The sequence below is a fragment of the Larimichthys crocea genome, chromosome XVII (assembly GCF_000972845.2).
Source record: "Larimichthys crocea isolate SSNF chromosome XVII, L_crocea_2.0, whole genome shotgun sequence".
Lineage (NCBI taxonomy): Eukaryota > Metazoa > Chordata > Actinopteri > Sciaenidae > Larimichthys > Larimichthys crocea.
This window is the reverse complement of record NC_040027.1, coordinates 19,228,619-19,255,998: the sequence shown is the minus strand read 5'-3', so window position 1 is coordinate 19,255,998 and position 27,380 is coordinate 19,228,619. Positions and strand designations below refer to the sequence as shown.

Sequence of the window (27,380 nt, the reverse complement as noted above, 5' to 3'; positions counted from 1 at the left end):
TATAGGGTTCAAATGATTCATTCAAATGATTAAATGTTTGGTAAAGGTTTTGAGCAGGGCTGGAGTTGTTAAAGAGATTTATGCATAAATAAATATTAATTTGTAGTTTTTATAGCATTTTGTCCTTTATAACTTAAGAGGGTAGTAAATTAAACCCTTAACCAACTGGATTCAGACAAGGATAATGATTGGTAAGCAGATGATAATGAGAAAGTGGAAAGATGCAGAGGGCCCGGTATTTCAAGACTGGCTCACAGAGTTGGGTAAAGTAGCTGCTTTTGAAAGAATATCCTATAGTATAACAAATGATACTGATAATTATAATAAGAAATGGGGAATGTTTTTAAGACTGTATTCTTTATAGGGTAGCTAAAATATTTCTGCATACATTGATCATAATGGGCTGTTTTTGGGGGGAGCGGGGTGGAAATGAAGGTGGAGGTGGACTGGATGTTATGCAGGGATCTGTTTTTCTGGAAGTCAATGAATTTCACATGGGACAACAATGGTATAGTGGTTGTTTCCTGGTAAATGGACTGTTTAACATATTGAGCATGGACTGATCTGTGATCTGTCTAGGACTTGTTATGTATTTATTTTATTTCATTTTCTATTTGTTATTTTTATGTTTATTGTCAAAATAAGATGGTGCATTTTTTATCTTGACTTTTATTTTATTAATTTATTTTTTCCACTGTTCTCTTAGTTTAATCTTATAAAATGATCTGTTTTAAGGAAGTCTACTTGTAGTCAGTGAATTTCACATGGGACAACAACAGTATAGTGGTTGTTTCATGGACTGTTTAACATATTGAGCATGGACTGATGTATCTGTCTGGGACTTGTTATGTTTTTTTTTTTAAATCATTTTCTATTTGTTATTTTTATGTTTTATTGTCAAAATATGATAGTGCATCTTTTGTTATTTTATTTATTTATTTATTATTCCCACTGTTCTCTTAGTTTAATCTTGTAAAATGATCTGTTTTTCCGATGTCTACTTGTGTCAGTGAATTTCACATGGGACAACAACAGTATAGTGGTGTTTCCGTAAATGGACGGTTTAACATATTGAGCATGGACTGATGTGTATCTGGGGACTTGTTATGTTTTAAAAAAAAAATCATTTTTCTATTTGTTATTTTTATGTTTTATTGTCAAAATATGATGGTGCATCTTTTGTTTTGACTTTGCCTTATTTTATTTGTTTTATTTATTTATTTATTTATTATTCCCACTGTTCTCTTAGTTTAATCTTGTAAAATGATCTGTTTTCCGGATGTCTACTTGTGGTCAGTGAATTTCACATGGGACAACAATGGTATAGTGGTTGTTTCCTGGTAAATGGACTGTTTAACATATTGAGCATGGATTGATCTGTGATCTGTCTGGGACTTGTTATGTGTTTTTTTAAATTAATTTTCTATTTGTTATTTTTATGTTTTATTGTCAAAATATGATGGTGCATCTTTTGTTTTGACTTTGCCTTATTTTATTTATTTATTTATTATTCCCACTGTTCTCTTATTTTAATCTTGTAAAATGTAAAATAAAAATGCTAAAAAAGAGGATAGCAAATTAAACCGACGCCTGAGGGTTAATATAGAGTTTAATTTAATAGTTTAATAGTTGCAGTCATAAACATCTCATGCTGTGATGGGGGGACTGGACCTTTAACTCCCAGATGAGATTCTCGCATAATACTCAAGTCAGCTGACTTCAGACGCCATTTTGTCAGCCATTTCCTACACTGATCCATTGCCAGCGTCTCTGCACAGCACAGGGACGCCCCGTCTGGCCTCAGCTTCATCTCAGCCGGGCTTTGGTGAACAGCGGCGGATCCTGCACACACGGGTCCCCGGGGGTGGATGAGAGACAGTCTTAGAGGGTCGGTCGGTCGGCACCCACTTTTAGACCCCCCCCCTCCCCACACGCACACCTACCCTCTGGAAGTGCGCTTGGTCCCCCGGCAGGACAGAAGCGGTACGAGTCAGAGACAGTCATGGCTTTGAAGATTGTCAAAGGGAGCATCGATCGGATGTTCGATAAAAACCTTCAGGATTTAGTACGTGGCATCAGGAATCACAAGGAAGACGAGGTAAAGACATTTTGAGCCGCACGTTCATTGAGCCGCACACACACACACACACACACTAACTGACATAACCGTTAACCGTTGACGCTAACGTAGCTAACGTTAATAGCCAGCGCTCGGTAAACTGACGTTATGTACGGAGCTGGGCAGTCATTTCACCCGCTGGTTAGCCAGACACTTCACCCCCAAAAAACAGGCTGCTCCAGCCGGCTGAATGCCAATTTAACACGTAAGTTAGAGAATATATACCGGTGCTAACTTCGTGTAGCCAGTCTCAACCGAGAGAGTTGTTGGTGACAGCTAGGGCTAACCTAGCTCGGTTAGAGGAAGCTGCTCGGTAGATTATCGCCAAGTTACCAGGAGATTACTCTCCGGCATAACAGAGATCATAGCACAGGGCACACAGGCTAATGTGGCTTTATAAATGTTTGGCCTTGGTGATGATGGAGGAGAAAGATATTTGTCATTTTTTATTGGAGTAAACAGAGTCTTACCGACTGTTGAATGGGTGTTGTGATGCTCTGGTGACTCTGTGTGTGTGTGTGTGTGTGAAAGAGGCCTAACTCGTCCATCTGGTGTTTAAACATAGATGGATGCACAGCAACGCTGCCTTTTTTTTAATATATATATAAACTTATAAAAACAGGTGAACCATGCATGTTTTTTTTTAATATGCCGTCAGTGTTTTAAGGTGATGTCATCCCTTGCTATGTGTCTGTGGGTGATGATAGGATCATCACAGCCCCAGAGCTGGAGGGTGGGAGGGGGGTGCAGCAGCAGCAGCAGCAGCAGCCACGTTTCCATCTCTCCCCATCAGCTTTGCTCTTCTTCTCCAAGTGTCCAACCTTGTTTCTGTCAGGTAGTTAGATGAGGTGGGTGGTAAATCAGGATCACCGGGGTTTTTTTTTTGTTGCACAAGAGCTGCGGCGCTGTGCACACACCTGTTTCCAAGCTGTAGGTCAGGTGTGAAATGTAGAGGTAGTGTGTCTGACCCGAGGGCAGCGTTGGTTTTGATTTCTCTCTCTCTCCCTCTCTCTCTCTCTCTCGACGTGGCAGATTTGTCCTCCTTGCAATCTCATCAGGAAAACCAAGCAGGAGCTAAACCTGCGTGTCTATATCAGCCGCACGCATGTTTTGCTTGGATATTATGTCGTTTAAAATAGTCTTTTTAATGTTTTTTTTTTTTTAGGAATAAAAATCAAACACTTAGATCAACTGTGTTGTTCTATCAGTCTTTGATCTCTTGATTCAATGTATGGGCTGAGCTGTTTCGCCATTGGTAACCTAACCTGTGCAGCCTAGATAAGGTGGTGGTTGCCCAGTCAACAGTGGACACTTTGCTGAAATATTAATACGCTGTGTGTGTGTGTGTGTGTATGTGTGTGTGTGTGTGCACACCTGAGTGTGTTGACTTTTTTCCTGGCCAGCCCACAGTTTCACATACACTCTATTTATTTTTCACGTGTGTGTGCTGAGTCGCTTTGCACGGTTCATTCATTCATTCTCCCTCCCACGCCTTTGGAACAGCCGGCATATTGAAGAAAGGTGTGAAGATGTTACCAGCAAGAAATTTAGATTGATTGATTTGCAAATTTAAAAAAAAAAAAGTTTAGCACCATTTAGTTTTAGCTTAGCTTTATTATTATTATTTTTTTAAAATCTTTTTGTAGGTCAAGCACAGCTCTTCGAGTTTATCTCCAGCACAGTCTGCATTAGTGACTCAAAGATTGTCTTTGTTGACAGTTTGACAACTCTTTCAGTTATTTCAATGGGCACTGAGTTGGTCATTAAAAACGAGTGTGATGGAGAAGCACTGCCCGTGTGTGTGTGTGTGTGTGTCTGACTGATGACTGTGTGTTGAATCCTTCCCTTCCTGCCCTCCAGCCCTGTTAGCCACAGGAGCACCAGCAAGGCTCAGTCCTCCCCCTCCTTCCTCTACCTCCTCCTGTCACTGTGCTGTCTCATGACTGCATACACATGACCAGCACACACTCACACTCTACAAAGCTATATGTGTGTGAGTTAGTTTTGCAAGGTTGCTTCTTTTGCTATATCTAACCAAGCTTAGGATCCACCATTGAGTGAAATGTGACTTCTACTCGCTGTATTTCAGAAAATCTAGTGTAATATAACGGAGGTCATAAGAGCAGCTATTTTTTTCCACGCTTTCATTCAGGCTTGAGGCTCCTGTAAACATGATTGGAGAGCTGCTAAGTCACCTATTACCTCATGTCTTGCATGAACCAACCTGTGTAATCAAAGTGATACTGTTAAATCTTTTGTGTTTAATGTTGTTGACCTTGGATCTGAACTCTCTACGCCTGCATGATAACAATCTTATGTGCAAGCGATACTGTTTAATGTGTTTCAGTGATGAGCATCAGGGAGGGAAATGTTCTTGGTCGACAAACCAAAGCCACATGCCAACTTTAGAGCAAGGCTCCAAAATTATGTATTTTAGCAGTAAAACTGGCAAGCACAGCTGTGGAGCACACTCCGACACAAGTCATGAATTTGATGACTTTAAACTTGGAATAACTTTGAATCCAACACCAATGAGTCATGACCGGGGTTTGACTTATGACTTAAAGCCCAGAGTGGAAGGCTGATGCGAGAAGCGTATCAAGCATGAAGCCTGCGTTATGACTTTAGAAAGTCTAGGATAAATTTGAGAATTGCCTGACTTCACTTAGGATTTTAGGAACCACTCAGCTGCGATTGACAGACAAGGATTTTTTAATGTTATTCCTGGTGCTTGGTAGCAGCCGCCCCCTCCGGATATCACTCCACCTAATCTGATCTTGTGTCTGTTGTTTGTCCTTTCCTTTGTGTGCCCTCAGGCCAAGTACATCTCCACATGCATCGATGAGATCAAACAGGAGCTCAAGCAGGACAACATCGCTGTCAAAGCCAATGCAGTGTGCAAGCTCACCTACGTAAGATCTCTCAACACTCAAAACTCTTTCTTGTCTGTCACTTCTGCCCGAGCACAGATGCACACATAGATGCACATCATCATTGTATGGCTCTCAGAGTCTCTTTATTTCCATAGCATGAGCAGCGTACTCAATAATTCAACATTCAAGATGAACAAAGATAGAAACTGACCAAACAAAACAGATAAGCACATTATAAGTATGTTGGTTGTAAAATGACCCTGCAGCAGTGAGGGAACAGTCTTCCTATATGCTCATACTCGAATGTGGCATATTGTGTTCTCGAGCACACAGTGGAAAATTCTGGTCGGCTGATAACCGAGAAGAAAACATTCATTCTTTGTCTATTATCTTTTCCATTCAGAATAATCGACGCCCTTTGTTTTGGCACAAGGCTTCATCAGGTGCAGATAGAAGTAACTGGTCAGAAACCGGTTAATGTACATGTTTTATTTTCAAGCTCAGTCACTACACAGCCTGATACACAGTAGCCGCCATTTATTGAGAACATTGTACAATCTCTGTTTCAATGAAAGCACTCTTTCTATTTATAGCCGAGGCCCACATTTAGGTTTAGATGGCTTGATGCAATTGTCGTCCGTACTCACTTTTCAGTTTTCAGCTCAGATCATTTAGCCTCTCTCTGTGCACCACAGGGACATCATAGAGCTCCTCTCTTTCTCCTTTTTTATTCGCCTCTCCATCTCTCTCTTTTTCTTCTCTGTGTTACAGCTTCAGATGCTGGGCTATGATGTCAGCTGGGCCGCTTTCAACATCGTTGAAGTCATGAGCTCCTCCAAGTTCACATACAAGGTGCGACTGGAATAAAATGACAAGTCTGGGAAATGCAGATCTCAGAACAGTTTACCTGGTTACTTTGTGGATTAATGGTGTGACGTTGTGACTGTGGTAAATGACCAAGATTTTTCCAGGAATACAGTCTCATAAACTGTCCTTTTCTGTAGCATTGACATCGATTTCTAAATATCCAAAAATAACACAAGGAATAGTCACAGCAGATCTTACTCCTACTTAAATGCTGCAGGTTGATTGTTTGTAATAAAAGTATTGCACTGATATATAATGAATGTAGTTACACAGTTAAAATAAAATATATGATTCTTATCCTTTGCCTCTCTTCCTGCAGAGGATTGGCTACCTGGCGGCCTCGCAGTGCTTTCATGAGAGCACCGATGTCATCATGCTGACAACCAATCAGATTCGAAAGGTCAGCGATATTCTCATGTTGTGCACCCTGCGAATATCTCTCGATTGTTATTCATCCCCCAGCTAACCTTTTCCCTCTGACGGACTTTTCTAACCTTTTTCTTTCCCAGGATCTTAGCAGTCCCAACCAGTATGACACAGGTGTTGCCCTCACTGGCCTCTCTTGTTTTGTGACGCCTGACCTGGCTCGGGATCTGGCCAATGACATCATGACACTGGTGAGTCATAACAAGAACATTTTTCCACCTTTAAATTGCTCCTGCATCTTCATTTACAGTCAAGAAGAGATATTATTCCTTTTTTTTAACAAATTAAACACGACTGTTGTCTTTATTTTTTCCCCTTCCTAGATGTCCCACACTAAACCCTACATCAGAAAGAAAGCGGTGTTGATCATGTACAAGGTGTTTCTAAAGTACCCAGAGTCCCTGCGTCCCGCTTTCCCCAGGCTCAAGGAGAAACTGGAGGACCCAGACCCAGGTATCAGGACAAGACACTGATGGTAGACTCAGCTGGCACTCCTGTGGACAGGCATTCTCTGTCACCTGAACCCTGTGAATTATTCAGCAACTAAGAATATGAGATTAAGGAAGGCTCATTTGTGATACTGCTAGGACTTGTCTGGGAATAATCAACAGCTCACAGGACTATTTCTGTTGCACAGACAAAATGTTCTCACGGGACATTTGTCTGTACTATATGTCAGTGAGCCGATATTTAGTGGTCTGAGATTATGAAATGGCTTTGTTATTTAAAGAAATGCATCTAAGCATCTAAGAAATGCCTCTACTTAATTCGCCCTAACCCAAATCACAGTAAATTATGGTTTGTCCTCTTTATTATGATTACTTTTGTTTGTTTCTTCCTCTCTAATGTGTTTTTTCTCTTTAGGTGTCCAGTCCGCTGCAGTTAATGTCATCTGTGAGCTAGCTCGGAGAAATCCCAAGAACTATCTGTCTCTGGCTCCACTCTTCTTCAAACTCATGACCTCCTCCACCAATAACTGGGTTCTCATTAAGATCATCAAGCTAGTAAGTCAACAGGATGCAAGGAACTACCTTAAAAGTCTCGGTGGATCGGTTGAGAAATTTTACATGTAGTCTCATTGTATTTTACTATCTTGTATCTGCCATGCTCCCTTTACCAGGGCCGGACCTAGACTTTTAGTGAAGAGATAGAGATAGAGATCTACAAATCAATTCACATCAAGTCACTTTCTTTAAGGGTTGGCAGACCGCTACAAACAATATCACTGTGTGAAAAGTAAGTGAAGGAGATCACAGATTGTGGATCCTGCAGGATCATTTTGTCTAAACAACAAAGAAACTTTTTGTCATTAAAGTAGAAAGTCAGCCTAGAAACAGAAGAGAGACAAAGATTCAGATTTTTGTCATTTATTATGTCAGAGGTGCTGTGGTCACACATATTAACTTCTGACACGTTTGCAGCTAAAGCATGATACTGATTTTCACACAGAACAATGTAACATAGATAATATTCTCGAGGGATAACCGATCGTTAAAGAACAACATAGAAGCTACTGGGCAGTCAGCCACAGTTTTTGGCTGACGCTGTATTTTACTAATCGTGCAGGGATAAATCCATGACAAAAGAGGAATTGATACTAGTTCCACCACAACTGTTCGCTTCATTCGACCAATATGCAATGAAGTCACATGACGGGTTGTATTGCGTGGCATTTGTGAACAGGAAAAAGTAACATAAAGGTCAAATTCCTTCTACAGTTGAAGTCAAATACAACTAAATTAGAGCACATTTTATTTTGACAATCTAAATCCTTGAATCTGTCAGTGATTATGGACTGAGAGTATCCAAAGTAGTTATATATATTTTTTAACGTGTCTGATGTATGTGTCGTGGTACTCTTTGTGTTTGTTTTGCAGTTTGGGGCGCTCACACCACTGGAACCACGGTTGGGAAAGAAGCTGATCGAACCTCTGACAAACCTAATCCACAGGTGAGATGAAATCCCACATTTCTAAACTTTTTTTTTTACAGATGGCAGAAGCAGTTGACGGGTATATAAATATTAACCTCCTTTCTCTCTCTCTGTTTCTTACCCTGTCGTCCTCTCTCACAGTACCTCTGCCATGTCTCTGCTGTATGAATGTGTCAACACTGTGATTGCAGGTCAGTACTGTTATTCTCTGTGCACTGTAGTGGTCTCATTCAGGTCGTTTTGGTATAATATGTAACACTGCCAGAATTGAGTTTTATATATCATTACTCACCCTTTTTTGTTCTCTCAAAATGTTCAGTTCACAGTCAGATCTAACAGCTTCTTTGTCCTGCATTGCAGTGTTGATCTCCTTGTCCTCTGGGATGCCTAACCACAGTGCTAGTATCCAGGTAAGTCTCTGAGGTCCACACCTCTCTGCACTTTCATGTGGTTAGATGTTGATCATAACCCTTTCCACTCCAGTTGAACCACAATGCATGCTTTTCACCAGAGACACAGCAACTCTCAGGCAGACCAGCAAGACTCACAAAGCTGTATTTTTTTTTTCTTGCTTTCAGTCTTTGTGACTGTCAGTAATGCATGGAAAAAAAACATTTTGCACCATTGAATATAGGCCACATCATTTCCCCCACTTTTTTTGTCTGCCTGCATGACAAAATAGAAACTGGTGTTGAAAAGGTTTACAGTGATGTTAATGGATCTTACTTTCTCCCTCCTTTTCTTTCGCTCTCTTTCTGTCTCTGTCACTTTCAGCTCTGTGTGCAGAAACTGCGAATCCTGATAGAAGACTCGGACCAGAACTGTGAGCCCTCTGTCAATGCCTGCAGTGTGTCATTTTCTCATTGTCTGCGTGTTTCTGGAATAGTCCACCCTTTTAGACGATGAACAACGTAGACCCCCTGACTCTGGATAACTCGAACGTTATTACCTTCCCACTCTCAATTAGGTGGCCTGCTTAGAATACCATTTCACTTAACTCACGTCTACCCCTTTCACACACAAATCCTGTGTATGAGACAGGAAGCGACAGCAGAGTTTTCCTGGTTTGTTGCTTCAATCTGAAAGGGGCTGTGCTTGACATACTGCATCCAGCCATTCGAGTTATCTGGACACCCATACATAGACAATTGTGTGTGTAGTTAGACTACACCTTTGATGTCAATAGAGCAGACTGTGAACCTGTGGTTTTTAGGTTTTGTTTGTCCTTTCACCACGCCTCTTCTTGGCTTTCATAGTCATAGGTACAACATTTTCAAATACATATAAATCCATACTGTGTTGATACAATCCAGGTAAAGACAACAAACATGAGCCATTTAAAACTCTGAGTATAGAAGGAAGAGGCCATGTTGGAGGTCAAACTCATGGCAAAGCAACATATAAAAACACATGGAAGTTTAATTAAGATGAATGTGTTTTAAGATGCATTGTGCGTTGATGAAAAAAACAGATTTAATAGATTTATTTCACCCTTGTGTTGATTATTTGCTCTTTAACTGAGTTTCTAATGAACAGGAATAACCCCAGGAAATGCATCGATTCAGATCAGCAGTGTAGTAAACAATCTTTAAAATGTTCGCTTTGTCCGTCTCACGTTTCATCACTCAGTTACGCCTTTTCTGAACTGCCGCTGTCACTTTTCCATGGCAGCGATAGCATCAGAGGCTGCGTCATTGTCTCCTGCAGCTGCACTGAGTTGTTACCTGGTCAATTCTGCAATGTATTCACTGCAGTGTCCAGCCTCACCTCACCCCAAGGTCACTACCAGACACTTATTGATCCGAGAACCTGAGAGGCATTTATCTCTGCCAGATTAGATGATCGACAGATGATTCAGCAGATTTCTGAATCTTTTTTTTAAATCAGTTTGCGGAGTAGCAAAAGCTGCCAGTGATACAGCAGAGGATGAAGCAAAACAAAACTACTGTTTCCAGTGTTCGTGTGTGTTTGTTGTCCCACGTGTATGTGTTTGTGTGTCCTTTCCATCGTCCTGTATGTTTAGTGTTTCTTTCCTTTGTTTGTGTCATTTCCACATGATATTTATAGATTATTCCATCAAAGATAACACAGCAGTAATTTATTCATATTGTATTTACTTTGATATACAAACAGATGTAGTGTGACTAGATGCAGTGTGTATACTTTTTATACAATCAGATATTGTATTACACTTAAGTAGGAACAGAAATGTATTCACATAGACTTTGTTGTTAATGCAGGGAATGATATCAGGTGATACAAGAAAATTATACATGTGTTCATTTGATCGGGTATGGAGAGCTAAGGGTGCATGTATGTCTTTTTGTCAGTGCACTGAGGCCGTGTGTGTTTACATGCTTTTCTTGTAGTGAAGTACCTGGGCCTGCTGGCTATGTCAAAGATCCTGAAGACCCACCCCAAGTCAGTGCAGTCTCATAAGGACCTTATCCTCCAGTGTCTGGATGACAAGGATGAGTCCATCCGCCTGAGAGCTCTAGACCTGCTCTATGGCATGGTATGAAGCAAAGACGTTCAGTTTCTATTTTACATCATATAAAATATTTTTCAGTTAATTCTCAGTTAAGTAATGCTCCTTACTTTGAATTTTAGTGCCATATAATCTTGGTTTCACTGTCAGTTCTTATTTCAGAAAATTACAGATATTCTGAGCAGGGCAAGGGAACCATAGCTACTGGCAAGACTTGATTTAGTTGATAGGTAACCTGTCTTTTTTAGGTTTTTCAGAGAATAGTATTGCTGGCTAAAGTAGGTAATGGATGGTATAAAAATGTTTGCAGGTGGTGATATATTTTGCCATAAGTATTCTGTGATTAATTCACTTTACAAGATAGTACATAGTCAATTGTGCTCTATTAAGTTTTATATCTGTCTTTTATACATCCAATCATATCATTTGATCGCTGTTAAACTGATGTCTGCTCTCCCAGGTATCCAAAAAGAACTTGATGGAGATTGTAAAGAAGCTGATGCTGCACGTGGACAAAGCAGAAGGAACCACCTACAGAGACGAACTGCTCACCAAGATCATCGACATCTGCAGCCAGAGCAACTACCAGTATATCACCAACTTTGAATGGTCAGTCTCGCAGCCAGTGACTCCACACCAGCATCATCTTGTGCATCATGTTATTTTCCACTCTGACATGATTTTCACCTGCACCACTTTCTCATCCACCTGACAGGTACATCAGTATCTTGGTGGAGCTGACCCGATTAGAGGGCACACGGCATGGCCACCTCATTGCCTCTCAGATGCTGGACGTGGCTATTCGGGTCAAAGCCATCCGAGTCTTTGCTGTTGCCCAGATGGCCACGCTGCTGGACAACGCTCACCTGTTGACAGGCAACATGCAACGAATGGGCATCTGTGAAGTGTTGTATGCCGCTGCCTGGATCTGCGGTGAATTCTCAGAGTGAGTTGATGCGCACTGATACAAGCTGACAGAAGTAAAAGATTCACTTCAACACACACAGGTTTTTGTAATTTTGTACACAATAGGGAAGGTAAACTTGAAGAACCCTGTAAAGAAATTTTATGTCTGTGTTGTGACTAATGGATATCCCACGACCCCTGTTGCCTGTAACAATGAACCCATAAGGAAATGACTGACAGCTTGGTATAGACATTACACTCTACACCTCTGTGCTTCCTTCTTCCTCGTCCTTTAAGTACGAACTAGCCTGGCAGCCTAACCTGATTTAACAGTTGACGCTTTTGCTTTCGTTACACGCCAAGCAGTACTAATCTGCCTCTCTTAAGTGACTCAGTGACAGTGTTTTTTGTATAATTTTGTATAGTTTTTGTATAATTAACATCTGTTTTTTTCACCTGCCAGATGTGTAGGTTATTTCAGTTGGTGGAGGTGTGTTCAAACCTCTTTGACACATTTACTGCTTTGTTTGAAACCTTTCTAATTATTATACGTTTAAAATCATGATTAAATCTTTCATCAGTGCCATGCTGTGGTTAGTATTGTGATTTCAGCTTTTCAGTCAGGCCTTTCTCTAAATCTTCTTAGACACCTGGAGAATCCGATGCAGACACTAGAGGCCATGCTGCGGCCTAAGGTGGCCACCCTACCGGGCCACATCCAGGCAGTGTATGTGCAGAACGCAGCCAAGCTGTTTGCAACCGTGCTGAAGAGCCAGGAGGGAAACACAGACAGCACGGCAGCACAGGAAACCAGCCAGCTGATGATAGACAGACTGCCACTGTTTGTCCAGAGCGCCAACCTGGAGGTGCAGGAGAGGGTAAGATGTTACACATCAAGTCACAATCTGGTTTTCTTTTGCTCAAATCATAATACAGATGTCTACTTTTTACCCTTTGGCATTATACACCTCACATGGTTACCCACTGATAAATAACTGCTAATCTCCACGTCTGTCTCACCTTCTGTCATGTCCCCAGGCGTCTTGCATCCTGCAGCTGGTCAAGTACATCCAGAAACTGCAGCAGAAGGATGTAGAAATAGCAGAGGAAGTCAGCGCTCTGTTCGCTGGAGAACTCAACCCTGTAGCCCCCAAGGCACAGAAGAAAGTGCCTGTTCCTGACGGGTAAGTCTGCTCATTAAAAGAGCCATTCAGACTCCATTATTACATATAATTTGACACAACTGTAAAACCATAGCACTTGTTCATACCACTGAAGTGAAACTGAGTTTATTTGTGTAGTCTGGACTTGGATGCCTGGATCAATGAGCCTCCATCTGAGAGCGAGTCTGAGGATGAGCAACCCAAGGCTATTTTTGCCAAGGAGGAGACCAAACACTCCCGCCCCCGTCACACAGAGGTGGACGAGAAGGAGCTGGCAAGGGTAAGCTATTTGATGATTGCAGCATTACTGAATGGAACAAGCAATAATAAAGGATGTGTTTTGAAGTTTTTATTTATATCATTTATTTATTTTTTTATCCGTGTGAAAACATTTTCTTTCACCGCTTGTTAACTGGACATTCATAAAAGACCCAACAATTAGACATAAAGGTAATCATCTTCTAATCTGTGTGGTCCCCCTCTAATGCTAGAACTAAGGCAAGCTGTGTCTTCATTGATTGATTGATTGCATCTGTTTTTTCCCCCGACAGAGGAGAGAAGCAAGAAAGCAGGAGCAAGCCAACAACCCGTTCTACATCAAGGCCTCCCCATCCTCTCAGAAGGTGTGCTTACCCAGTCATCCCAAGTCTGCAATTCACCACACAGAGAACATGTCAAGTTTAATCCAGTCTGTTTAAAATCTGACTCATATACGTGATAATTACAGGACATTGAATAAATGTGCTTGGACTTGTTAAGCATAAGTCATGTTTTTAAATGAATGTTTCCTCTTTTGTAGGTGTACCAGGAAGCCCCTGGAGTGGAGCACATCCCAGTCGTGCAGATTGACCTCAGTGTGCCTCTAAAAGTCCCAGGTGAAACAGACTGCTTCGACACTATAAAAACTCATTACATACCCTAAAAATTATGCTGAAATCAAAATGGTTTAATTTTCTGCCATCGTACTAGAAATCATGCTCTAATACAATTAAAATACTGTCATCGGTTCAGGTTTTTGTTTGTCCTTGTACATTTCATTTGTTTAATTATTAAAAACAAGGCATAATACGCGTTGCTTTCTTCTGTCCCGCAGGTCTGCCCATGTCTGACCAGTATGTGAAACTGGAGGAGGAGCGTCGGCAGAAAGAGAAAGCAGAGAAGAAGAAGAAGGAGAAAAAGAAGAGGAAAGAAAAGCGCAGCGGACGAGGGAAGAAACATGATTCAGGCCCAGAGAGCGAGGAGGACATCACGCCTGCGCACATGGTCGACATTGTTACCGAGGAGATGCCGGAGGTGTGCCGAAGCTGTGTACACAATGAGTTTGAAAGGAAACATATTGATAGGCAGTCAACCAGAAACACACTATGTTTGATTTGAATTGATTTGGCAGGCATCATGCCTAGTAGTATTAAAAATATATTTGATTTGACTATAATTCTCTACATTAGACAGTATCTGTAATTTGTACTCTACATACTATGATTTACTGTGAAAGGCTGAAACATAAACTCCAGCTAAATTATAATGCAGTTTACACATTAATCTGACCTTATTCACAATAATTGAGAAACTGTGTGAATGTATGTCAGTCAGAATTAAATGCCCTTATTGCTTGCACGTTCTAAGACTGGAAGTTAATAACTCAACAAATCTCTCGTGATTTATTTAGAAAGTTATTAACTTTGTTTCATTGATCTCACCTTCTCATTACTTCAGAATGCCTTACCCAGTGATGACGATGACAAGGACCCCAATGACCCTCATAAAGCACTGGACATCGACCTGGACAAGTGAGTCCACAGATTCTAATTGAATGCTCAGACCCTCATGTGAATTTAACTTTTTATTTTTAGCACATGATGTTAAAGTTTCTGAAACCCATTATTTATATATCTGACTTAGATAATCAACCAGATTTAGAGTTAAGAAACATATATGTATATGTATAATTTTTTTATTTTTTTTTTACCTGAATATTTTCAGCATTTATTGCTGACCCTCCTGGTCAAAGTGTCACAGCCAATGTGATTCGGCCCTTTCGCTCCTCTCAATCCCTCTCATGGCGTTCTGCTTTCTGCTTCCTCTTTTCTCTGCCTGCACACACCCATTTACTGCCTCTTTCTGTGGGCAGCTTGGTGAAGGAAGCTGCACGCAGGTGAGTAGCACCCCAGCCACAGGACCTGGGCTCCGACTGTACATGGATTGCCTCTCCGTCCTTCTCTTTTTTTCTCTCTCTCTCTCTGAATAGATGTCTTGTTCCTCACACTAACATAGCTGTTCTTTCTTTCCTCGTTTGGAGTTTGCAGTACCTGCTTCCTCTTTTTGCTCTTTTTTCCCCTGTATTTTCAATATCTATTGTTCATCATAGCCTTTTAATATTCAGAACCCCTTTACCCTGGTTCTACAAGCTTGACAATATCAGCAGCGTATCACACCCTAAAAGAAGAATTCCCCTTTAGAGAAGATATCTCTGAAATAAGATTTATTTAGTTTCATTGAAATAAGATCATTTCTAACTGGCTGCTGCTGATGTTCTCAAGATTTTTTCCCCACCTGTCCTCCTGGTACAGGCTCTTAAAAACATTTTGATACTTGTTTCTAATGTTAAGACACAAGCATCAATGTGCTTTTAGAAAGCTTATCCAAGGGGTTGGTGGGTGGTTGGGTGTTTTTTTTTTTTTTTTTTTGCTCACATTTCCCAGATCCTCCTCAGCTGAGTTTGGTAGACTCGCCATGCCTCCAAATTCTGTTTTACAAGTGCTTTACTCCTTGCCTGCCCTTAGTGGAAATATGCCCTTAGACCAGTGCTATGATTTTAGATCATTTAAAATGATTTAAATTGTAGAGATTGTCCAGGACTTTTTGTAAACATCTAGAGGAAACTGTATAGTACAAACATTTATATTTCATTATTTTATTTTATAACTGTAAGTGTTGTTGTCGGTTAAAGACTAAAAGGTAGTAATCTACGGTAATCTTAGAAGATATTGTCATGTGTGTACAGACACAGACAAAAGTAACAAAGTACTAGGGCTGTCAATTGATTAAAAAAAATTAACTAATTAATCGCGAAAAATTCTGTAATTAATCGCTATGTTAAAGTCGTGTTATTTCTGTGGAATTTAAATTCGGCTTTGCAAACTGTGCAAATTGCCTTGTTTTTGTCCAACGAGCCGTCGGGCAACTTTTTAAAATGAAATGTTTCCCCTAAAAGTCCGTCCTTATCCATCTTTCCGCTTTCCGGTTAGGATAGATGTTTGACCGTGCATGTGACCAAAGGTTATGGGTCAGCCGCCACCGGAAGTAAACAAATCCACGTTAATTGCGTTATTTTTTAACGCATTAATTGTTTAAAATTAATCGCCAAAATTAACGTGTTAATTTTGACAGCACTACAAAGTACACATGTTTTCTATTGTTCAGGATTACATGGTGTGTACATAAATATTACATTTTGTCAGGAAAGATTTTCTACCTGAGAGAGGCACATGTGACTAAACCAAAGACTAGTTAAATATAGAAATGACACCATAAACACATCTAGAAGTCAAACTAAACTTGAAATAAAGACTGTACAGGTAATTAACTTAGGTCAGGGCTAATAACAGATATCAGTGTGTCCTTATGGAGAATAACCAGCAGGGGGCTGCAGTGCATATGATACTGCTTTAAACGGGCAGGCTTGTGGAAGTACATAACTGACTTGACAGCTCTTATCGGTTCAATATGGAGGAATGTATTCGTGTAGATTGCAGCTGTCTGGGAATCCCAAATGCTTCAGAGGAATGGCTTACCTCAATGCTTTGAATGAGACCTGGCTGCTGCACAGTGCAGAGTATATATGCCTGAATATGATGGATTGCTGCACCCTGCAAGCCTTGTTCACCTTCTCCAACAGATTAATACTAAACGCAAAAAAAGGAAGATATAAATTATTTTTCAGATGATGGCACTAACTCCAGGTGGACCATAATCACCTCATAAGTCCTCATCAGAACAAAGTTAAAGTATGTCTCTGTGCTTTTTTTTCTGGTCCAGGCCGCTTGCAGACAGTGAGAAGTTACCTGTCAGGTCACACCGTGCAGCAGAGGCTCCAAAAAGCCCAGCAGAAGATGGAGATGCAGAGAATGCTGTCTCACAGGAGCCCAAGAAGAAAAGCAGCAAAGAAAAGCGAGAGAAGAAGAAGGATAAAGACAGGGATAGGAAGGTGAGGCTAAAATGGCTTATTTTTTTAGTCAGGATTATGTTCCCTTCTTCCCGGAAACCACCCTCTTTTTCTGTTGAGCTGATGCAACAGCTGCTTAAAACCAGTAGATCAGATTTATGGAGTGGTTTGGGCAAAGAGAAAACAACAACAACAACAACAATGAGAGCTGTCAGCCGTTATGATATGATGAGCCAGTGGTTGTGGTTCCCGATCTTATTGTGGCACACAGCTGAATTTATCCTCTTGGGTTTTTTTGTTTTTTTTTTCACAGAAGAGCAAAGAAGAGAAGAAGAAGAAGAAACACAAACATGAAGAAAAGGGGGAGGATCTCCTCGGGGTTCAGGCAGACGAGCTTGTTGCCCAATCAGAAGAAACCAGTGAGGTGGCTGCAGTGCCCACCTCAACCAGTGCTGAGGTACATCCTTAGAAAAGGGTGGAGCAAGGCTGTTTCTTACCTAGCAACAGAGTATATATCTATGATTTGATTTGAGCCAGAATTCTGATAAATAATAGGTTATATTTCTGAATAAACTGATGTAAAATTAATGAAGAATATTATTATATGTAGACAGTTTCTGCTAAAAGGTTATATGCAAACAGATATCTTTGATCATTTTCATTGACTCAACGCTCCCATTGCTTCTTCCCAGCCTGTCTTTCAATCAGCTTTAGTCATCAAGTATCAGTTTTCCCGTAGCTGACTGTGCAGTCTCTTGCCAAATACTTGATTTATTCATGAAATAGAACAGTGTAATCTCTGTATCCATTTTCATGAATAGTAGAAAGATACAGAACCTGTTTGGCCCTCACCCCTCTCACCTCCTCGCACTCCTCTCCCTCCCTGCCTCTTCTAGGTTTCGGATCTGGATTTCTGGCTCTCAAATGCTCCAGTGCCCTCTAACACCCAGGTTGAGTCGCCCCCCATCTCTCTCTCTCTCTCCCCTCCCCTTATCTCATCTCTACAGTTTATACATTCTTCTTTCATAACTCCCCTGTTTTATTGATCTATGTTGGTTTTTGCCATACGCCCTCCTTCTATTCCCTCTTGATTTAATCAGTTGTTTTGTCACATCTTCCACACTTCACCTTTTTGACACGACTTCCTCTCTTTCACAGGTCACATAATATCTTCCTCTCTCATTCTCCAGCCTTCCTATGTTTTCTAGCATGTGTGTTTGTATGTCTGTGTACACGGTATGTGTGTGTATTTGTCTCGATGCCAGTGGTTCTCTTCCTCAGCTTTTGTTTTGCTCGCTGGGTGTTGTGTCGGTCCTTGAGGTCAAAGTAGATGTCGTCGTCGTTGTTGTTGATGATGTTGTGTTGGAGGTGGTGAAAAGTGAGCGGAGGTTGTCTGAGGTTCCCTGGAATCTGGTCTGGAGTCAGTTCCTTTTGTTCCTGTTGTCACCACATGTGCCTGCTTCCTCCGTGATCACATGTGGTGTTGTGCTCGTCTTTGTTTCTGTATGAACTTTTGAGTGTCACAACTGCACACAGAGGAAACATAAAATATGTTTTTCGGGTGTTCCTTTTTTATTTATATGCACAGTATTTTTAATACACATATTTCAAGCTACGCTGCTAAGCAACAGTTGATCGCAATAATGTACAAAGAAATGAAGAAGAGGACTGGTAGCTAGCACACGTAAACAACTCAGGATTTGATATATTTAAAAAAATAATATCAATTTTGAAAGGAAGGAAATGCATTAAACTTGTTTGTTAGGCCTCAAACATGCATAAACTGTGTTTTGGTGAGAGAACCTGAATGTGAATGACTTCACAAAACTCACAGGGCACCTTTTAAAATAATGCCGATATTTGCCTGTGAATGATCAAATTACCCAAAAAGTCACACTATGAACCGTACGAGATGAAACAAGCTTTTGACATTTAACACAGACGTTGGCACAAACTCATCTGCAGATTTTGGCCGTTTGTAGTAAAACCTGGTCTGTCAGGCATTTTAACTTTGGTTTTGAGGAATTTTGTTTTTAATCATGTCAGCTTGTCAGCCCGAAAGTAAAAAAAAGTTCTGTTTCTAGGTCAGACATGCTTTTAAAGACATGCCTCAACATGACTTTGTCTATTTTGTATTGCCTGTCATGCTAGTGTAACAGATCAGAATTTGACTTGTAGGGGCTTACATTAGCATATACAGCATGTAGGCTGTCACTATGATCCTGTAAATCAGGCTTTTTTAATTTAGTAGCAGCAGTTAGTGTGGCTAGAAGACCCAAAAGAAAACCACTGCACGTGTACAGATGCCTACAGATATATAAGATACTTGTTGGTTTCTCAGGCAGGCTCCTCTGTCATCTTAATGTAACACTCTTTGTGGTTTAGCAAATCAAATGTTTGTGGTATCACGGCGCATGAATGACATTTTTAAGAATGACTGAGTGAACTCACTAACTTCACTTACCTCTATCGACACAGAAATGGCACAAACAATGCTGTGTGTGTTTACATCCCATGGTTGCTCATTGCTAATGCCTTGTGTATTTTTGTGGTGGTGTTTGTGTGAACAGGAAGCAGCAACAGTAGCAGCAGCAGAAGCAGCCCCCGTACCTGAGGCAGCCTCTGGCACACTGCCAGACTCTGAGCCTGACGAGCCCAAAGACACCGAGATGGAGGACACTGTGAGTCACCACTGACGATGTGATAATTATGTAGAAAGTTTGGCTGGGGTGCGAGAGATTCCAGTTCACAGTGACCTGACAGGACGCAGCACATTGGCAGCTCTTATTCTCACAAGTTTGTGCAAATGATTTACCAGAGACCTGCCAGTCCTTATGTGGTCTCTGGAGGAATATTTCTACCAGTAGCCATGTTTCAATTACCTATTCAGTTTTCAATCTCCTTGAATTTCTAATAAATTGTCTCCACCTTCCTTGTCGATTTTTCAAAAATGATTAGAAGTCTTCCAAGCACAAGAAGAAGAAGCAGAAAAAGGAGAAGGAAGAGAAGGAGAAGAAGAAGAAGAAGAAGCATCATCACCATCATCACCACAGTGATGGAGGTGGTGAGGAATCAGTGCAGAATGGCACTGTGGAGGAAGAAGAGCCTCTGCCGGTCAGTGTTTGCCATCAGCATTTAACGGCTTACCACAAGTGTGAAAGAAAAAAATGTAGCACTCCCAGAGCAAAGCTTATGCATGTTTTTGCAACATCTTGGTTTAATATTGATGTTTGGGAGAGGAAGAACAGGTCACTGACCTTCCAAAGACACAAATAACAGTATCATTTAAAATTCTTATGTGTCTTTTAACCCCCTCTGATCGCTGCAAACTCACACACACACACACACACTGCCTTGTTTGTCGTGTATTGACTAGGTAGAACCAGCTCCTGTTGCCTAGTTAGCATACTGAGTGACAGAGAATGCCTGGTCTGACCTGAGCTCTTCTCTCCTTTCAGCCCATGTCCAATTACTGCCTGCTGGCTGAGAACTCCTACATCAAGATGGTGAGTGATGGCAATTGAAATGCTGCTACTTTGTACCACATGGCTCTGAAAATTCAGCTTTTCCTTATTATAATTTTTGTCCACTTAGCCTGATTTTGGTAATAAAAACATTTAATTTTCTATATCTAAAGCTGTATTCATGTAATAAAAACATTTAATTTTCTATATCTAAAGCTGTATTCATTGGGGTTGAATGAAACCTCTGCTGAATCGAGTATTTGGTACGGTAATTTACTTTAAGTCCGTATCATTCAAGTGTGTCACTATCTGTACTCGTGACTCGTGATAAAGGAAAATCCTCATTGGGTAGCCGTACTACTGCGAGCTACTGGCTGTATCCGCCCAGTGTGTCCACTACACTCTGTGATAGGCCAGCTGCACACAGAGCTCCACCTCCTCGACTACAGCTCTGCTGCACCACACGGATGCAGCCACTCTTTCAGTGTCACAAGGACTGACAATGGCTCGTGACTCTTCTGTCTTCTACACCGGTTACGTTCTTCCATTGGCTCGCATCGACCTTGGTTTTTAAAATATCTTCTTACAACTTACTATTGTGACTCTCCTTGCTTCTCCCCGTTAACATTAGGTCCCAGAAACATTACACTGTTAAAGTTCAAACAAACCCATATTAGTCCATATCAGCTTCAGGCTCAAATTAACACCCTCATCTGGTTTAAGCCCCGATTCTCTGACAAGGCTGTTCCCGCCATAAATGACAAAGGGCCCCGTGAATGGGTTGATCATTATCAGATTGTGTTGAGTTCTGTATCTACCTGATTGAATCGTCTTCACATTATTTCATTCACTTTATGATGGAGGGAAGACTAAAAGGTTTACGCAAAATGTGTGCTTTCTAGATTAGAACACTGTTGTCTGGCTACTGACAAACGTACAAACGTATATCACATGATTAACCACATGATGTTTGCCCTTTCGAATCGGTTGTTGTGTTATGTCACTGCATATACCCATAAGTAAAATGTTTTTACCAATAATAGGATCCAGGTTGCTGAGCAACTTTTATCTAACTTCTAACACTCTTCCTTTGTGGAAACAGTTGTGCTAATGGTCATGCTTATATGATATTGATGTAAACGTTATCTGAGACACCAGTTGCAGCAGAAAACAATGTATTTTTCTCTCCCTCTCTTTAAAGATGATGGAGGATGCTGATGAGGTACTGGATGCTCTGTCAGTGACAGAATATTAAATCTCTTTTCTGTTTCCTTTCTTTTGTGTTTCTCTCTGTTCTTGTTGCTCTCCACAGACTGGCCTCTGAGGCAGACTATGTTCATGTTTCTGCAGCACAGCAGTGTTGCATCAGTTTCTGAGAGTGATTCTGTCCTTGCAATTTTCTCCTTGTGCTCAGACTGGTTTCTTGGAAACAGTGACGCGTGTGTTTTGGTGTTGGTTTTATGAATCAGATTTGCTGTGTTTACTGTACGCCTTCTTTTAATATCATCACTCATGGAGGGAGGTTTATGCAGCTTGAGTCTGAACAGCAATATATTTAATCATAAAATATATATGTATTTTGTCTCTTTTTAAGGTGTATGACATCCAGGGAAACCTACAGGATGGCAGTCAGGTGGTGGTGTCTGTTATATTTGAAAACAAGTGTGACAGCTTCCTTAAATCGATGGAGTTCAACGTCCTGGATTCTCTCAACTCCAAGCTGCAGAGGCCAGAAGGGTCGGGTCCACATGACGGCCTCACCGTGCCCTTCCAACTTCCACCTGGTCAGTGATTATCTGTTGAGTCGATTTCTTAAACAATACACATATACAACGTACATATTTTATTATATATATTACTGTATGTGTCATTGTGTTAAAATTGGAAACATCAGCAGGGATCTTTTTGTATCAACTGTGCTGAGATTTCAGATCTGTTTCAAATCTAACTTTGGGAAGTGTGAAGACTTTGAACGTTTCTCTTGTGCTTTAGGGGTGTCCAATGAGGCACGATTTGTCTTCACTGTGCAGAGCATCGTAATGCCACAGAAACTGAAGGGGACCCTCACCTTCATCGTGAAGGTCAGTAGGAAAAAACACACACACACCAAAGCAAGCATAAATTATTGCTGCTTTTAGCATATTTAAAACTAGTTACAATGTCAATACTGGTTACTAAATCTATATAAATTATCTAAATTTTGTACCAGCTTCAGCTTTTGTTTTGGTCACTGACCCTTCACCCAGATCTCTTTACGGGTCTGCATGCCAAAAGAGAATCGATCAAGTCAAGTGCCACGTTACTTTGTCGTTGATTATCTGTATTTGTTTTTGTTTTCCCACAGAATGAGGAATCCTCCACTCATGAGAAACTGGACTTTAAACTGCACTTTACCTGCACCTCCTACCTAATCACTACTCCTTGCTACAGGTTGGTGCATTCATTGTGTATCTAAAACATCTTACACTCCTCATTACAACTCATATTATAAAGATGGAAAAACTATAAATATTTTACTCTAAATTATTTATGGTTGATAGAGGAAATGTTAGTTTTAGATTTATCGTCTGAGGATTGTGAATATGTGCAGTAAATGTAATTAATCTCATTTAACTATGAGTTTCTGAGTTGTCCTTTTTTGTCATGAAAACTAAGTTTCTGTTGTTTTTGTTTGGCCAGTGATGCATTTGCAAAGCTGCTGGAGTCAGGCGACCTGAAAGGCAGCTCTGTCAGACTGGAGGGAGTCAACATGCCCTTCCACCACCTACTAGCCAGGATCTGCTTCCATCACCATTTCTCTGGTACGTACACACACCGGTCTCAAGACTGACACACTTGTCTCGCAGCATGAGATCTAGTAAGTCCCACCAAATCGCTGGCAAACCATGTAGTTTACAAGAAAGGTGAAGAATAATCTGAATTAGATTATTCTTCTGAGTGTTGCTGACATTTTTTTTTGTGTCTTGTTGGATTAGTTGTGGAGCGGATTGACTCCTGCGCCTCCATGTACAGCAGGTCTATCCAGGGTCACCATGTTTGTCTGCTGGTCAAAACTGTGAGTGAACCAATGAAACTCCTCCCTTATTTTTTATATTTTCATAACCAATAATTAGAGGTTGTTTTTTTTGTTTTTTTAAATGGACTGGAAGATTTATGATGACCTTGATTTTCTCTCTCTCTCTCTCTCCTTACCTCTTTCTCCCAGTCTGGTCAGACAGTGTCAATTGACGCTAAATGTGATGAGCCGACGCTGCTTGGGAACGTGCTGGATGAGATCAAGCAGACCTTCTCTCAGTGCTGATTGTGTCCGACAGCCCCAGGGTGCCCCTGACCCCCCTCCTCCCCCATGCCACCACCTCCTACTTCGCTGAAACACAACATAATCATGTTATGAAAACACTGCGGCTGGCACTTCCGGTATCGCCCTATTTATTAGTCCTGAGATTCGCAAGATTTCTTTCCCCCTACCTTCTTCTTCAGTGTCCCCACACTCTGTTCCTCTGCACTCTGAGCTCTGTGGTCACTCCCCGACACTTGATGTTGTTTTACAGACTCACTGTGTACATGCGCCGTCTTCTCTGCAATGCAGTTTCATTTTTAGATCCTGGTTTTTGAACCCTAACAGCTCTCACCCTGTCCCTCCCTGACTCTGACTGTACTGAGCTCCTGTTTCTGGATGCTCTGCGTCCTCTGCTCTTTCCTGTGTACCTCTCCACCCTCCACTCTGTCGGCAATTCAGTCTGTGACAGTCATGTAATGTAATGTTGACAACTGGACTTTTGCTGTTGATGGTTGAATTGTGTTTTTAATGTGTTGAAGGTTTTTTTGTCTTTTGGTTTGTTTTTTGTTTGTTGTTTTGTCTCGTTCTTTTTTTCTGTCTGAAGCCCGTCTGCGCCTTTCACCCTCTTATTTCTGCTCACTCAACATCAGTTTGTGTGCTGCTCATCTGTCCTAGCTGGAAAAATATGGGGACTCTAACCTGCTCACCTACCACTGACCTGGTGCCTAAAGAAGACCAGACACTGAGCAGCTAGTGCGGAGATGAAACCAAAGCTACATATAAGGCATGGGGTTTTAAACTTCTTTCAGAGCCGTTGCCCTACTTGCCTTTTGGCAAGGCTCAGAGCAGATCTGCTAGTGTTAGTTCAACAGAATCCTTGTGTGGCACTACGGGTGATTTGTAGATCAGTGGTTTTGCTCTGTGCCTTAGCAGTGCAGTCTGACCTACTCTAGCAGATCTTGAGCCCCACCTCCCTCCCCAATATATCAACTTCATGATCAACTGTGCCAAGCTGCAGTTTGATCCCCTCGAGAACTTGCAACATATCATTCCTTTCATGAGTCAAAGAAGAATTTAGAGACGGGAGAGTTTGAAAATTACTAAAAGAAACTCTGGAACCAGTGTGGAAGTAGACGCAGGACTGTTTCCTGTCAGGCTTTACCAGTGAGGGCCCCTGTCTGTGTCACCACCTGGTCAAGTTAGTGACACAATATGTTACGTCGCTGTCCTGCCTCGTTTCTCCGAAGAAGTCAAACTATGACTGGCAAAGGGACAACAAAGTTACTCTATCAACCTGTCTTTATTCTTAAAATCAGCTGCATATCAGGTTGCTGAAGTTGTTCTCTCTGTAAGCAGAGACTGTTAAGCGGTTTTAGGTTCCCTTTCAATCAGTATTAGGCGAGGAGGCCTCCACTATAAGGAAGCATCTACTCTGTCAGCAGCATAATGCAGTTTTGTCTGTCTTCATGTGAAATCATGTGAAACCTTTACACCTGTGCCACTTCATCTCAGTAGCTGCACGCAAGCTGGCCAACACCCAGCTGGCGTGCACCCAGATATAGACCCTGATCTTCCTTTTCCCCTTCAGAAACTGCCTTGCCACTTTTTTTTTTTCTTCTTTTTTCGTTGGAATGTTGTGATGAACATGAACGGCCATTTTTTCTAAAGAAATGGCCTCCTCTTAGAACTCTCTCAGAGGTACTTGATGTTTTAGTTTGTGTTATTCATGTCTGAGGTCACTACTCGGTCCAGCACGACTTATCCTAGTAGCAGCAAGATAAAAACAGACTTGGTAGCCTCTCTGATTATATTTACTGGTAAGGCCCTCTTTACATCTGTCTGCTATTGTAGATAACAACTATGATGATGATGATGTCTGGATCAGATCAGCCATTCCATAAGATCTTCTGTCCAATAGTAGTGTCTGAATACAGAGGTGATCGGCTGTATTTCAGGAATGTCAATAGAAAATAAGTATGTATGTATTCCCTGTTCCTGAAAATGACTGATATTATGTGAAAATGAAAAAAACAACTCCCCTAATCATACATCGTCCTGATTCTGATCATTTTCTTGTGCATAATATTTGATTAAAATTTGTATATTGCATGATTAGGAATGTACACTTTTTATTTCCCTTATTTTCTGTTCATGCTTACACAAACAAAAACTTGTCATTCCATTTTGTCTTTTTTTTTCCCTTTTTTTGCTTTATAGTTTTTTTTTATGAAGTTTACTTCTCTATTTTTGATGGTATTGTGTTTTTATCTATTCTAAGTTCAGACAAAAAAAAAAAGGTGATATCGTTGAATGTTTTAAATTATTAAACACCGGGGAAGGAAGGGGGGGTTCTATTTGGTGTCATGACACTGAGGGCATGGTGCTCAGAATAATAAAGTTGAGTAGAACAGGTCATGTGAAGCAGTGTACTGAGAGGCAACCCACTGTCTTAATTCTCTATTGGTTCAGTTGTAGTGAGTTATTTTACCAGGTTTGGCTTGTGACATTGAAATATACTCTCATATGACTCTGATTTCTGAAGGTCCTGTCTTTTTATTTCCTCATATTCAATTATCAAGCTGTACAATGTAAAATGTTTTAAAGGGGACAACATAAATTATCTACATTCCCTTTAAAGAAAGTCCACCCAAATTAAAAATAAAGGCTGTAAGAAGCTGCTGTAGTCTTTTTTTGTGTGTTCCAGTGAAACAAAAAACATTAACATATGCCAAAAATGTTTAATATTTTCTGTGTGTGTGAGGAGACAACAGATGGGTGATAGACTAGTGTGTGTGTGTGTGTGTGATCACATTTTATTTGTATTAGTTTGATTAATACCACTAGAACTACAATTCCCAGAAAGCCTTGCACGACAGCAGAAGTAACCGAGACCTCTTGCCTGACTGACAGCGAGCAGCTGAGTTGAATAAAGTTACCCTAACAAAGCTGCATGCTTTGGTTTTACCGTTTTGTGTATAACTAGTTTATCTGAATGCAAAAGTAGCTCCGCCGAGCTCCTTCACCGTGTGACAGCAACACACCCGAAAGAAGAGCTGGGCTAGCTTTCATTAGCATCACTGTTAAGCTAAGTATCCTGGGATGTGTTTCCGGTGTTTATTTTCAAAATAAAACACTGCACTCGCGGCGTAACTGTATATTTTTAAAAGGTTACGCGAAATATTCGTTCAACGAGTGTCTGCTGAGCTGTCAAAATTAACGAACTGAGTCTGGCATTATGATATATATATATATTTTACGGCAGGTTAATGCTTAAGTGTCCGTGATTTAAGGCTTAATATACAGAGCTAGCTAAAGGAGCAACGGACATTCGAAAGCAACTGACGAACATAAGAACGGGCCTCGGTGCTGTTGTGCTGTTTATTTCTTTATTTTAAATATAAACAAAAATATAATTTAAATAAGCGTCAGCGTAGCGATTTTTAAACACGGAACAAACAACAACAAAAAAATGTATTTTTGACAATATAAATATTTCGAAATCTGTAACCGGAAATAGCACATGTAAACGCGTCTGGCTTGATGACAGTGGGTTTAGATTGGTCGTTAATACCTGGGGCTCCCCGGGATTGTTCACAACAACAGAGGAAGCCGCACCAGCTCTGACTAAATAAAGCCCGGTCGCGATTTTTTTTTTTTTTTTAAAGATCCTGTTTTTGGAACCGTACGAACGGAAAC

The 27,380-nt window shown here is 40.8% G+C and overlaps 1 protein-coding gene across 5 annotated transcripts; it reads left to right on the top strand.

Moving 5' to 3' along the window:
- Window positions 1-1,690: 1,690 nt before the first annotated feature.
- Window positions 1,691-26,362, top strand: ap3d1 (adaptor related protein complex 3 subunit delta 1). 5 transcript variants are annotated; one of them, XM_019274358.2, is made up of 35 exons: window positions 1,695-2,098; window positions 4,936-5,031; window positions 5,764-5,844; window positions 6,179-6,259; window positions 6,369-6,476; window positions 6,609-6,738; window positions 7,150-7,289; window positions 8,163-8,236; window positions 8,360-8,409; window positions 8,579-8,628; window positions 8,993-9,041; window positions 10,588-10,733; window positions 11,167-11,315; window positions 11,422-11,652; window positions 12,259-12,490; window positions 12,651-12,796; window positions 12,914-13,055; window positions 13,327-13,398; window positions 13,575-13,650; window positions 13,869-14,068; window positions 14,492-14,565; window positions 14,907-14,930; window positions 16,814-16,982; window positions 17,254-17,397; window positions 17,837-17,890; window positions 19,511-19,621; window positions 19,899-20,054; window positions 20,399-20,446; window positions 21,606-21,626; window positions 21,999-22,188; window positions 22,397-22,485; window positions 22,749-22,834; window positions 23,084-23,205; window positions 23,380-23,459; window positions 23,610-26,362. In XM_019274358.2, the coding sequence occupies exons 1-35, from the start codon at window positions 2,003-2,005 to the stop codon at window positions 23,703-23,705; spliced, it is 3,813 nt and encodes a 1,270-aa protein (XP_019129903.1). In that variant the 5' UTR covers window positions 1,695-2,002; the 3' UTR covers window positions 23,706-26,362. The 5 variants fall into 5 exon arrangements, with proteins under 5 accessions (XP_019129907.1, XP_019129903.1, XP_019129904.1 ...); XM_019274362.2 differs by lacking the exon at window positions 17,837-17,890 and having other exon boundaries at window positions 1,691-2,098; XM_019274359.2 differs by lacking the exon at window positions 21,606-21,626 and having other exon boundaries at window positions 1,698-2,098.
- The last annotated feature ends 1,018 nt before the right edge of the window (window positions 26,363-27,380 follow it).

What these genes read in the sequence shown, in the direction of transcription:
- ap3d1 (XM_019274358.2), top strand. Translation starts at nt 2,003, where the DNA reads ATGGCTTTGAAGATTGTCAAAGGGAGCATCGATCGGATGTTCGATAAA. An exon ending in ACTGGAGGACCCAGACCCAG is followed by an intron (nt 6,739 to 7,149) that starts GTATCAGGACAA and finishes TTTTCTCTTTAG; the next exon opens with GTGTCCAGTCCGCTGCAGTT. An exon ending in AGGAAGAAGAGCCTCTGCCG is followed by an intron (nt 20,055 to 20,398) that starts GTCAGTGTTTGC and finishes CTCTCCTTTCAG; the next exon opens with CCCATGTCCAATTACTGCCT.